Source organism: Dermacentor albipictus, chromosome 3 (assembly GCF_038994185.2).
Source record: "Dermacentor albipictus isolate Rhodes 1998 colony chromosome 3, USDA_Dalb.pri_finalv2, whole genome shotgun sequence".
In the NCBI taxonomy this organism is placed as follows: domain Eukaryota; kingdom Metazoa; phylum Arthropoda; class Arachnida; order Ixodida; family Ixodidae; genus Dermacentor; species Dermacentor albipictus.
In genome coordinates, this window is record NC_091823.1 from 61,945,665 (window position 1) to 61,959,305 (window position 13,641).

Here is a 13,641-nt window from a genome sequence, read left to right on the forward strand (position 1 = left end):
CAACATAACATCATCAACGCAACATTATCAAACATGTTCCCTTCAAGAAAGCTTACTAGGAAAGTGAACGGAATTTATATAAAACTGAAGCGTGAAGCTTTGGTCATCAGCGCAACATTATCAAACATGTTCCCTTCAAGAAAGCTTACTAGAAAAGTGGACGGAATTTGTATGAAACTGAAGCATGAAACTTTCATAATGGGGGCTCCGGAGCGCAAGTTCTTTTCAACAAGCAACGTCACTAAGCCCTGGTAAAAACCGAAATAAACCCTGCCCTGGAGCACCGTATTTTTGATCTTCTGTACTTTTCTGAGAGGAACAGAATTGTTCTCACGCGACAGTTTTGCTTAACTAGTCGTTGCGATATAACAAAATATCCGTGAAGAATTATGGTCGAGAATAGTAAAGTATTGAGCCATATAGCCGTCTCAAAGATGTTACAGATAGATTAGTTGTACTGCGAATCATTCCTGTGCTAGCCGGACCACAATGTAGCCGGCCACTCGGAGAAGCTATAGCATCATACCCATTTCTAGTGGTTTCATGCGCGACGAAATGTCCAGCCCACTTTCCATACTTGGGTTCTTTACAAGTTCGCAATTAGAACATAGAACAAATGTGGTAAAGTGCGTACAACTGACCCTCGCAAACGTTGTGGGCCAACAGTTTGGTGGAGATGTCAGCTAGCAACGCTACACATACAACGCTGCACATACAACATGTAGCACGCCATCGAAAATCCAGTGTAATCTTCCTGACTGCATTTTTGCAAAAGAGGAAACAAACAAAAGAAGAAAGAAAGGAAAGAAACGAGACAAGGACGAAATTTAATGCACTTGAGCATCCCATTAGCGTTACTTGGTATAATACTACTCAGAACGTTTGCTAACGTCGGTGGCCAAAACGGAGCATTTGTAAATGTATTCACGGCGGGTACTTCGCTGTGTTCTCGAGCGGCGAAGAGGACGCTTTAAAAAAATGTACGCATGGTTATTCGACGCACAGTGCCGCGGAGCGAGCTTCCGAAGTAGAAAGTTTCGCTTGCACTCGTTTGCATTCCTTCAGCCCAATTGTTTGTAGCACCCAGCCAACCTTATCAGGAAAACAAATCGGGCCTCGTACTGTGGAGGTAAACGAACAGGGGCCGCGTATATCTAACCCAAAGGATTGTTCATGAATAACCGTGAGATAACTAACATGCGCGGTTCGCGAGCGCTTACGCCTATAGTCTCTACACCTCTAGCGAGACGTGCTCGGACTTTCATTCAGCAATAGTCGCGGCCATTGCCACACACTGGCGTCCACGTCTCCGCTGGGCTGGCGGTTTCCAAGATTTGACGAGAGATCTACGCCACCAAGATGGCGCGTCCCTGTTGGTAATGCTCTGGCGTTCTCGTTCTTGTTGGGGACGTCTTCGGGCTTAGCCGAGGGCCCGACGTCATTCTGTGGCTGGTTGGGAAACCCCGCCGAGCCGTCTCTGTCGGACTCGGTTCCGGGTGTCGCAAGACCTGAGCGGCCCCCAGTGGCCGGGTACGAGAGCTCAAGCTGCGATCCCTCGCCAGGGCTCGAGGACTGCATCTCGAGCGTGCGCTCCCGGATTGTGCGAAGCCTCGAGCGGTGCTGTGCGTACACTGCCTTCCAGACGGCGATGTGCGACAGGGAGGTGCTGCTGACGTCCTGCGGATAGCTGCTGCTGGTCAAATCGTCGTGGTCCGCCGTGTTCTGCTGGAACATGGCAAGCACCATCACCTGCGCTCCATAATTATATAGCGCGAAAATTACAAGGCGTTGAAAGTGAAAGCCTAAAGAAATTTTTGTTTTAATACCAAAGGCTCAAAATGCAATGTTGCATTGACATTGTTGGGCTCATAACTCGACGCACGAATTCATCAGCAAAACTACACAAGACCTCGACAGCGTAACGATTATATTCCAATTATATTCCTCTTTCTTTTGCACTTCGTCTACATTGTCATTATAGGATTGGCCAGTCGTGAGCGCGGTGGATGATAAGAAACGATCATAATCGAGCAAAAGAAGTCTTTCCTTTATACCAATCGCACATTATAGCATGCTGTACAAGCATTGGTTTTAGGAACCAAGAGCCGAATTCACAAAGCTTTTAGTTCGTACTCACGCTGTTTCCCACAGGCCCGCCGCTTTCGCTATTGATACATTCGACATGATGATGGACAGGCATCTGATATCTCTTATAAACAGTTCTACTCCTTTGCGACTACGCCCTAAGATCACAACCGTAAGCATAATCTATAAATGCTGTTATATAAATTGATATATATAATTATATATAGATGTGTTCTAAATAGCTTTATCTCAATGAGATCCATGTTCAACATTTGCTGTGCTTGTCGATAAATGCAATAATGCAGCTCACGTAGCGACTGTATTAAACCATACGACTTCACGTGAACTCCATTCCTTATTGGTGGCAGCCAATCAAAACCCGAATTCCCAAACATTATCGCACGTGGTAATGGTCTACTATTGGAGGACGACTAAGCGCTGTCATACAACGCTGCATAGCTAAGGTGACCATCAATAATCTCAGGGCTTTGCAAATTTGGAACCCGACAGGCTTACGCCAGCTTTAGCCTACAGGAAGGCTGCTAGTGAAATAACTCCACTGCAATAGTTCCAACAGAGAAGCAGGGCGCCTGGAAAAGGCTGCAAATGCCCATGAATTCTTTTCAGTGTTGTGCACTTGGTTTATGGCTCTATAATAATGTGATAATATAATATGATATGATCATATATATATATATATATATATATATATATATATATATATATATATATATATATATATATATATAGAGAGAGAGAGAGAGAGAGAGAGAGAGAGATTGCTTACCTTAAACAGTGCTGCAAGAAAGATGTACGACAGCGACGGCTTCAGGCGCAGCGTCTGCAATGGAGCACTTTGCCAGTCTGCATACTCACACATAAATGGCACAAAGTGAAAATATTGGGAAGGACAATTACACCGTTAAGCAGCGGGGATAAATTAAATCCAGCGCAATCACTCCCTAAAACAGTGCGCAATGGCCCATCAGATCGCGTGAATCTACTTTAGAGGTATGTCTTCTTGAAACGAAACAGAAAAAAGAAATATATGCGCGAGCGCGATCATGTGCATCAGTATGCAGCTGAACAAAGCAAAAGGTAGTTGATTGATTGATTGATTGATTGATTGATTGATTGATTGATTGATTGATTGATTGATTTTAAGTCCGATAGAACAGTGCTCCGCATTAACTTTTGGGACCTCATGTTCAGCTCCAGGACGCAATAGCCGGTTCAGGTCAACAAGAATGCCGATCCTTTGCGTACTTGGTGACCCGCCCCTTACACAGGAGGACACGTGCGTACTATAGATCAGAAGCGTTATTCTCCCCGTATATAGGAGCTGGCCTTGGCGAGAACACAAGAACTGAACGTTTTAGGAAGAGCCGCATATACCAACCTCTGCGAATGCTATGACCTTCCTAGGGTAAGACTCGCTCCTCGTTGTGATGACTTCTGTAGGGGTTTCATCCTGCAAAATCAAGTGGCCACAAACACACTCGCATAAAAGCAACGGAAAGGTTTTCAATGCACTGTAAGTAGCATTTGACGTGTTTTACCGGATCGACTTCTTCCCGACCAGACGGCAATTTGTCCACAAGAGTTGCTTGTATATAGTCCCACGTGGAAGTAGTAATCTTAAATAGCGCATAAAAAGAAAAAGATTAAATTGTTTTTATTGGATGACCGCAGCAGACTGCAGCAGGCTGCAAAGTTAACATACGTCCAGTTTTCTCAAGACAATGACTAGGTGCACGTATTTTTTTTTTTCGTACATGTTTATTGCTCCCCTGCTCCGCGCTGTCGCCTCTTTCTAAACGAACCTGGCGAGTCATAATAGGGTGCACATGACATGTGAGAGGCTCCTGCTACTAAATGAAAATTATTTTTCACGGTTAACACCATACATGAGACTTTAAGAGGACATATGCAAACATTGTGTTCGGGTGGCATATTTCGCACGTGTTCTATGCAACGAAAGAAATAAAAAAAATTGATACGGCCTTTGAAGAACGGCGACATAACATGTTACAGCTGGTTTGTCTCACGTGGGTGGCAGGGGCCGAATTCGCAAAGGTTTTTATTCATAAGCACTGTTTGTATTGGCCTTTGCTAAAACTATGTCACTCATCATGACTGGCTGACATCTGCTCGTACAACCAGCTCTCGTGTAAGCGCCTTTTTTTGTGAATATACGCTCAGGTTTCCCTTTTCTTTCTTTCTCTAGACATAAATTGTTCGTCATAGTTTTACATATATAGGGCGATAAGTATTTTATGAAATCTAGAAACCTTTACGATGCCTTTTCAAGCACATCTTTATCTTTTGCGCCAAACTACATATCTCAAGCATTTATACTCTTGGCGTATGAGTGAAATCAAACGTTTTGTTGAGCTCAGCTTGCCTTTCATGAAGCAATAAAAAACCAAGATTGTAATATAACTAGAAGAACATCATGCTCACCTCCTCCTCAACGGTTTGGGCGACAGTATGCAAGGCTTTGTAACCCTGAGCAAAAAAAAAAAAAAACATCAGAAAGAAAAATAAACAAATAGAGGAAGAAAGGCAAGAGAGCTCATCTTTAGAATCTAATAGCTTGACGTTTTTTTAATAAAAGAAATCGCGAACACTGACACCAAGGACCACATAGGTGAAATTACTTGTGCTTGTGCTTAATAAATGAAATAAGGAAACGGTAAATTAAGGGAAATTAAAGTGGATGAAAAAACAACTTGCCGCAGGTTCCCGCCAGCGGCAAGTTGTTTGTTCTCTCCCTTTCTTCACCCTTTTTCTTCTCGCTTCTATATATATATATATATATATATATATATATATATATATATATATATATATATATATATATATATATATATATCCTGCTAGAGGTTGCCTTCGCTTGGAGATACTCAGATTATTTTTTGCATTACGCCTAATTACATAATGAGCCTTAATTAATCACCTTCTCAAATATTATAGCTAGATGAAAACTGTCAATGAGAAAATTGTATAGATGAACATACAGCAATATTGCCGCGCGAATGGACGCTCGAAGCACTTTGCGTGTATTCGGGGGCTTCTTTCACGCTCGGAAAAACACTTTTATGTAGCACGTATTTAGCAACGGAAAGCTGTATCGGGAGTGTTTCGCGTTCCTCTACAATTTTCTCATTGACACTTTTCATTTGTTGTACTTGAGAAGTTAATTCGTTAATTAAGACTAAACACGCAATTACGCGGAATGCAAATAATAATCTATCTCCAAGGGACAGAAAACATTTCCTTCGTTCTGTCCAGCTACGTGGCTTTTGCGTATCTTTAAATCTTGGTGCATGATAGTTGGGACACCTTGTATAGCCCCCTTGTTTTTTATTGAATGGGGCTCAGAGCGTCGCGAAGTGTATAGTATTAACAGAAAAACTACAGCGCAAGCATATTATGTCATCAAGGGCGGCATTGATCAAATACAATATTTCCTCAGACGTCGTGGCCCCCCGCATAAGATGGAATGCCAGCTTCTTCAGAGCAATCGCAGTTATCTACTGTAGAACGGCAGAATCCAGCACGTAAAAGTGCACTCGAGAAGCTCTGGCATAAAGTTTGCAGTTGCGTCGATCGCTGTCGTGGAGACACGCGTCATAAAGGGACGGTCGCTGACAAGTCCTCGCTGTATTTGTTCGTCATGGAGGCCTTAATTGCGTACAACCTCTATAGCAACGTGGCTGCAGCCCTGTTTATTTTATTTTCCTCAGCCCCTTCTGCTGAGCAAGCTCCTTTGATTTAGCATTTGTCTATGCATATTACGCTTTTTTGGTAAGCCGATGATGAATATAGACAGCGCAAGGCTGCATACCACACCATTAATTTCAACTTCTTGCTTCTCATGCAATATAAAATGAAAAAAAAAATGAAGCGCTAGTAAATTAATGATGTCATCGTGCGTCATAAAAAATGACGCATCAAACAGGATTTGCGAGTTCTGGCACCATTCATTGCTATTTAACACCTCGGTTTGCTTATTTTATTTTATGTACCGGTTATACGGGTGTGCTTAATGTTTTGGGTGGAAAACACAGGAACTACCTGTTTTCATGGCCGTGGTTTGAATTTAACACATTTCTCGAGGACAACAAGAAACATAATAAGCATCTACAGGATACCTGTTGGGAAACTAAGTGTCGCTCTCGGCGTGCGCAACGCATCGTGGTTAGAATTTTAATGCCTGCTGTCAAGGATAACAGGTTACTGTAATGACACGAGGCTTGTGCAACGAATGCTCGAGCTCTTCTGCGTAGTGGAAAATCTGAAAGAAACCTGCTTCATTGTTGCCTCTTCAGGCATCGCGAAATTAATCTAAACAGGCCTGTCAATGTTGCGTTTCAGCTGCGACAAAGGTATTGCGTGCACTCGACAGCAAAGTAAGAAGCAACGTGATATCTGTTTGAAAGCAACTATTTGCTTGCAACGTCTGGATTCGACCCATGTCTTGTGAGTGTGGCCCAAGTATATTTCCCCTAGATCATTCAATTTAGGTTGCTTATTACAGGCGTTTATCTGCCATGGTCTATTCAACGCCAATTTTTAAGTTTCCTTTCATATAGTTATCCCGGGCGCAAGAAACCTAGCTTTTGTTTCTTTTCAGTGCACAGAACTCGCTTGAGTGTAGATCGTTTCTGCAAGACTGTGTCAGCCTGAACGCACATATAGCTTTAGTGGCTGATTACGAGCACATAGCTATACACACAGTATTAGCATTTGCCCAAATTAGACGCTTGAATGTTGTCACGTAGCAGTAGAGGTACCTCTAAGTTCACTAATACTTCGTCGCAGTTTATTCTTTCATAAAAGGGTATAATATAAGCGAACTACTAATCTCTTGGGTGACAATGCTCATGGTATGATCAAAAAAGATACCAGTTTACGTATGTTTATATCCTTATGTTTTTCCCACGCCAAGCTCACCTCGTTGGTCACGGACTGTACCATGTAATACAGCGTGATGTCGCACACAAAGGTGATTAAGATGTCGATGGCATTCCAGAGTAAGAAAACCTTGAAACAGTTCTGGTTCCCCTGAAAATTTTGTAAGTGACAAATTAGGGAAGAGTCACCGTATATCGATACAGTATTACGGTAATATATTGGAAGCACATAGCCACGAAGGAATACGCGGAGGAATTCCTACACATACATACGCACGTAACTTGCACAAGTGTATTCATTCATTCATACATACATACATACATACATACATACATACATACATACATACATACATACATACATACATACATACATACATACATACATACATACATACATACATACATACATACATACATACATACATACATACATACATACATACATACATACATACATACATACATACATACATACACACACACACACACACACACACACACGCACGCACGCACGCACGCACGCTCCGTAGAATTTATTTCTACCTGCTGGTGAAGTTTTCCTGGCTTCCTATCCACTCGCTACCCTTTTATGTAGGGTGTCCCAGCTAACGCTATGGGTGTAGGGTGTCCCAGCTAACGGTGTTCGGTCGTCAGACCTGTGACGACCGAACACCGTAGCTCTTATAACTGTATCTTGCACAACGTTTTGTTATTCTTTCTTTTATTTGACAGCTTGGCTAACGTTAGCTGGTACACATGGTATAACGTCAGTTCGCATGTATATTCTGTTGGTGTCGCACTGTTTTCAACAACCACCCTACACCAAAGTAGAACGGTGCATCTAAAGTCATCCTGGTAACCTGATGCTGCTGCTGCTGCTGTGGGCCAGCTCGTATCAATTTACCATGCCACCTTATATCGCCTAACGCTATTATGAAGATAAACGTTGAGAATTCCTCAGTCGAGTCCTCCCCGTGCAAGTTGCGCTTCCGTCCTCCAACATGAACCATTCATCTGCGAGTGTCAAATGAGCGATGCTCGCCTGCGCAGTGTGCTTATTGTTTATTGTTTATTTCAGTGCTTGCCAACAGCTGTAAAGCCTTGGCGAGAGGTCACTAGTACGTACACGAGCATGAACTTAGTATACTAAGTGACTGCTTGAAACAGGAACGACAAATAGTGAAGGGGAAGAAAGGTATTTTCTCCAGGTTATTGAAATACAAGATTTACCCACCGAGATTAAAATTCATCAGCGGACCGCGTGTAAGTAAAGTCTGAAGATATCTGTTCGTAACATAATGTTCCGCACCGTCGCAGTATGGACTTTGTACTAGCTATTTAATCAGGAATATACGTGTATTCAGGTATAGAAAACAGAGTTTAATGTCGCGTGACCCAAGCCGATGTGTGCGCCAATTATTCTGTAAAATGCATGACATGACTAGCAAGGTAACTTTCCCAGTTTGAACAGTTCTCACGCGCACATCTAATGAAGGCCCATTAAAACGTCATCCACGGTAAGGTGAGCAGGAATGCTCAACAACATCCACAGGCTTTCTTCCTTGGCAGCGAAGGACACTGACTCAGCATTTGGTGTTTACACTTTTTTGTTTAGGCAGGGACGTCTAATCAAAAGCTGCTTTCTTCAGGCCCTTTAGTTCTATCACAGCAAGAACAATTAAAACGAGCGTCCTGTCAAGTTTGTTTTCCTTTTTTTTTCGCTTTCTATATGCCCTTGTCCACATTTGCAGCGCAACCTGCTGTCGGGCAACATTTGCCGGTTTCGATAGCAGGCACTAGAAGTACTGAACGCTGGGAGAGTTGGCATTCCATTCTAAGGAAGAATAGTGCGAATAAACAAGGGACGAAAAAGGAACAGGACACGAGCGCTGGTGCCGCGTTTCTTGCTCATCCTTTATTTATTCGCACTCTTTTTTGTCATACACTAGCTAGCCATTAGACCCCATTTATACCATTTCAGTACGCCTGAACAAACAACTTCACAGCGAGCTTATAGAGACATTACCGTGCATTGAAAGCAGATGAAGACCACGTCGGAGATGCAGCTGAGTGTTGAGGAGAATATGGTTACGTACAGCACTGCGGCCAGAACTGCGAGACCTGCGATGGGGGAAGGGAACTCGTTGCGCGCGAGCACGGGGGAAGGAGTGTGGGGGGTTATGGAATGGGGGAGAGGGAGAGAGCGGGCAGGTAAGACATTCGTAAGTGCCAGCCCACCTCAAGTTCGAAGCCAAAAATGGCACATCATTGGCCTGACCTTCACCGCTAAAATGCAGGCCACCATCGCTGCAGTTACGTCGTGGAAGCGAATCAAAACATGGGGCCGAATTCACAAAGCCCTTCGTTCATACGTGATCTTTCCCATTGGCCGGCTGCCTTCGCTAATGATATCTGCAGCATCAAGATTGGCCCAAATTTTACCTTTAGAACTATTCTAGCGCAAGAGCTTGTTGTGAATACGGGCCCTGATTACTAGAAGGTTGTTATGTGTGAATAGAGATAATAATATAAAACATTATAAAAGAGGTCTTACTTCAGTATTGTACTCTAGAATTTGATTCGGCATACTGCTCCAGTGTGCCTTCTAATATGCATAAGACAACCTAAAAGGCCATGTATTGCTATTACTGCAACAACTAGTAAAAAGAAAGAAAGAAAGAAAGCAAGAAAGAAAGAAAGAAAGAAAGAAAGAAAGAAAGAAAGAAAGAAAGAAAGAAAGAAAGAAAGAAAGAAAGAAAGAAAGAAAGAAAGAAAGCTGGAGCAGTGAAAATTTCATGCTACACGGGATACATATACAGGTAAAAAGTACATGGACCTGCCGAACAACGCTCACGTACCAAGTTGTAGTGCCAAGAGTAAGAGCAATTAGCTGACTGGCTTCAGCTTCAACTACGTTTGCCCCAAAACATAACACACACAGTGAATATTTGGTCAGCGAAAACCGTAACTTCAATTTACTTGGCTCTCCTTTACTATTGCCGACGCCGCTCGAAAACCACTGCCGAGCTCCCCCTAACAGCTTCGCTGCAAAAAGATAAACTTTACTAACTAGTAACAGTGAGGTTTCCCTTCATTGCTTTCTATGTTTATTATTACTATTATTTATGTGTTCTTTTATTTATGTTTCGCGCTGCGTCGATGGCACCCGGTAACTACTGGCACGATCTCCATATGTTCTGTCTGAGAAAAATCAGAGGGCGCCACCAACTCCGTTCATTGTCAGGCAGCATTTGCTGGGTTTCTCTCACCGACTACACAGTTCGCGATATAAGAATGCTGGTTTGATAAATGATACGATAAATGATAAATGATAAATTTTATTCACTAGGAACAGTAAGGTTTCCCTTCATTGATTTCTATGTTTGTTATTACTATTATTTATGTGTTCTTTTATTTATATTTCGCGCTGCGTCGATGGCACCCGGTAACTACTGGCACGATCTCTATATGTTCTGTCTGAGAAAAATCAGAGGGCGCCACCAGCTCCGTTCATTGTGAGGCAGCATTTGCTGGGTTTCTCTCACCGACTACACAGTTCGCGATATAAGAATGCTGGTTTACCCTTCCAAGACTGGTCCCGTCCCCAACGCAGAATGTGAGACGCGGTAACCTTGTTCTATGGACGCACTAACTACACTTTTCAGTTGAAAACGTCCGGTTAGGTGTTTCCGACTGCCTATCCCAGCATAATTGTTCCGTCCTGCCCAAAATGCGGGGAATTTCACCACAGCATAACGTAACAATCATATCAGAATTTTTTAGTGGAATATTGCTTTTGCTTAATGCCAGGAACAATTTATTTCATTCAAATCTCCGACGAATTGCACTGCCTACAACTTTGCTCCATACTGCACCTTCACTGCATAACAGCTGTAATGCAGTGAAGCTACAGTATGGAGGAACGATGCAGGTGGAGCGAGCTGATGAAAAAAAAATTTTCACTGCATCCCGCTGGCAAATACACTATCTCATGTTACTCATACATCCAGCACAATATACAATGCATTTCACAACATGATTATACAAAAGTTATGTCATAATGTCTGAGTGGAATGATATTTGTTTTTTCCAATGTCATCAAAATGTTCTTGAATTTGCATTGCATTGCCTGCAGCTTTGCTCCGTACTGCACCTTCACTGCAATAAGTACTGTCTTGCAGTGAAGTTGCAATATGGAGCAACGTTGTAGGTGGGACGAAAAGTATATATATATATTTTTTGCACGAATTTCACTGCGTCACGCTGTTCAATCAACTACATCCTGTGTTGCAGTACAAAAAATACCAGCAAAAAACTAGCATCTGAACAGATGACGGAAGTCCCGCCTGTTACGCATCTTCACACACATTCTTTTTTCGATCTACAAAAAAGTTTTGGTAAATCTTACTGAAGCAATGATCGCTATGCCTTGCTATTAAGTGTACCGCATATTAAGTGTTTACATTATATAACAAGCCTCAAATCTCTGTAACACTGTACTTCTTCATATCATGTAAATGAGAAATAAAATGGCATTATCTACCAGGAAAAACTTTGGAATCATATTGAGGTGCCAAGTTATCGTAATTTTGAACATCACTATTTGCCCCTCTCCAAGATATCAAGATAGTGCTTACAAAAAATACTTTTAGAAACCCTTCTTGATAATGAGAGCGATGATTTCTTAAACGAAATCGAATACGATCGAGTTGAACGCTTGGCGTAATTTGGCTGGAATGACCCTGTAAGTTGGTGGTGACCACTGCGGTGAAAAACGGTAGGGCCTGTAGCAGGAAGCAGGAAGATAGGTTCGAAGGTCTGGTTCTGATAAGACCAAGAAAATTGCTTTCGTGACTCCTACGAACAGTTGCTCTGACCCTCGAATGAGCCTCGCCCGGATGCCAGCTACGTTCGTGCATTTAGAACGGTCTTACCGCTGAAGGAGTTCGCCGACTCGCTGCTCAAGCTGACCCGGAGGCGGTTTCCTTGTGCCAGTGACTGAGAATTCTCGAGCACCGAAAAGCAGTTGACACACTGTAGGAAAAACAGAAGTCAATGACTATGAAGGAATAATAATAATAATAATAATAATAATAATAATAATAATAATAATAATAATAATAATAATAATAATAATAATAAATCCATCAATCAGTTAGCTAATAATTTATTTGTTGTGCCCAGGAACAACGCTGAGGTCTGTCTAGGTGCTGGCGCACAGAAAAACAAAAAGGTAAACAAATATAGAGCGACTGCAACTAAACATTATGGAAAAAAGAGATTAGAATGAAAAGACAGAAACAAAAAAATAACTGGAATTAACAGCTAAAACATGAGCACAAATACAGCATTAACACACATTTGAAAGACGGAGAACATGTATAGAAGGAAAGAGAAACTATGTGAAGTCTGGAAAGGAGTGCAGCTAGAAAAAGCCTGAAGAGAAAGTGCGAAGCTGGGAACAACACGTTCTGAAAGATGTCAAGATGGAGAAAATACTAATTCTAAACATTTTGCACCCTATTGAGAGACAAGTAGTAGTAGTAGTAGTAGTAGTAGTAGTAGTAGTAGTAGTAGTAGTAGTAGTAGTAGTAATAATAATAATAATAATAATAATAATAATAATAATAATAATAATAAATTGACATCATACACTGCCCCAGCAGTAAATTAAAAACCACAGACGTGGGCCTCAGAAACTGCTTTTCTAACGAAGCTTGCCGACCAAATATCAATTTATGAAATGTTGAACAGGTGGGCATCACACATCGAAATATCCACTGGTTCCTTCCAATCTGGTTTCCTTGTGATTTATTGTGAGGTTTTCGTACGTAGCTTGTACCATATTGTTTATGGATAGTGCAAGCATATGGTTTATGGATGGAGATGGCATGCGTCAGCTGCGTACCATCTCCTAAAATATGGCAGGTAACAGTGTATGTAACAGTTGTACTGTGTGCAGAAAGTTTCAGCCGAGACTGTTAGATAGTCGCCTTCCACGAAAATCAAAACATAGTTTCACTTTCCTCGCTCTTTCGCAGAAAATGTGCGAAACAAACTATTGTCACATTTTAACCACCAGTTAACATCGTCTATTATCATTCACACGCGAGAAAACTATGCTGGCAAAGCATTTGCTATTTATGCTTTGCGGTAGCAGCTACTGAATTCCCCAGAAAGTCGGCGGAAGCTCCACCGACCCATGATAGACATACTCCTAATGCAAGACCTTCAGCTGGTACCTTCAAGCGTCCAGACAGATATATCACTGCCGCTTACCATGTTGTGGGCCAAGATAGCAGCGCCTAGCATCTAAAGCATTTCCCAATGAGCATAAAAAGCGACTCACAAAGCAGACAGTCACTATCAAGTTGAGAGCCACCACCTTGCTCATGAGGAGTCTGCGCTTTGGTCTCGCCCTTCCAAGGCAGTTCAACGTCCAAGCGCTTTCAAAGGCATAGAACACTTCTTCTTGTCTTGTCTTGTTTCCTAACCCTGGCGCATACCCACTATGGGAGAACGGCCAAGAAGCAGGCGGTATGCTTACAATAAAAAGAAAACTAAATTTGAATAGTAGAGCGTGGGAGCAAAGAAGTGTGGTTTATAAATTTAAGATATTTTAAAGAATTTTGAG

At 42.1% G+C, this 13,641-nt stretch overlaps 1 protein-coding gene across 5 annotated transcripts; it reads right to left on the reverse strand.

Annotated features, from left to right (window-relative positions):
- On the reverse strand, positions 1-13,500 carry LOC135898711 (uncharacterized). Of its 5 annotated transcripts, none has more exons than XM_065427817.1 (9): positions 13,357-13,496; positions 11,942-12,041; positions 9,034-9,128; positions 7,045-7,155; positions 4,549-4,593; positions 3,645-3,722; positions 3,485-3,556; positions 2,873-2,926; positions 1-1,677 (listed from the first exon to the last, which is right to left on the reverse strand). In XM_065427817.1, the coding sequence occupies exons 1-9, from the start codon at positions 13,399-13,401 to the stop codon at positions 1,240-1,242; spliced, it is 1,038 nt and encodes a 345-aa protein (XP_065283889.1). In that variant the 5' UTR covers positions 13,402-13,496; the 3' UTR covers positions 1-1,239. The 5 variants fall into 5 exon arrangements, with proteins under 5 accessions (XP_065283889.1, XP_065283887.1, XP_065283886.1 ...); XM_065427815.1 differs by having other exon boundaries at positions 1-1,722; XM_065427814.1 differs by having other exon boundaries at positions 1-1,749; positions 13,287-13,425.
- Between the last annotated feature and the right edge of the window lie 141 nt (positions 13,501-13,641).

Bases quoted from the DNA above. Each gene is read 5' to 3' on its own strand.
- LOC135898711 (XM_065427813.1), bottom strand. From the start codon at position 13,401: ATGAGCAAGGTGGTGGCTCTCAACTTGATAGTGACTGTCTGCTTT. The intron at 4,594-7,044 runs GTGAGCTTGGCG...TTTTTTGCTCAG, and splicing joins TACAGTCCGTGACCAACGAG to GGTTACAAAGCCTTGCATAC. The intron at 3,723-4,548 runs GTGAGCATGATG...GCGCTATTTAAG, and splicing joins CCCAAACCGTTGAGGAGGAG to ATTACTACTTCCACGTGGGA.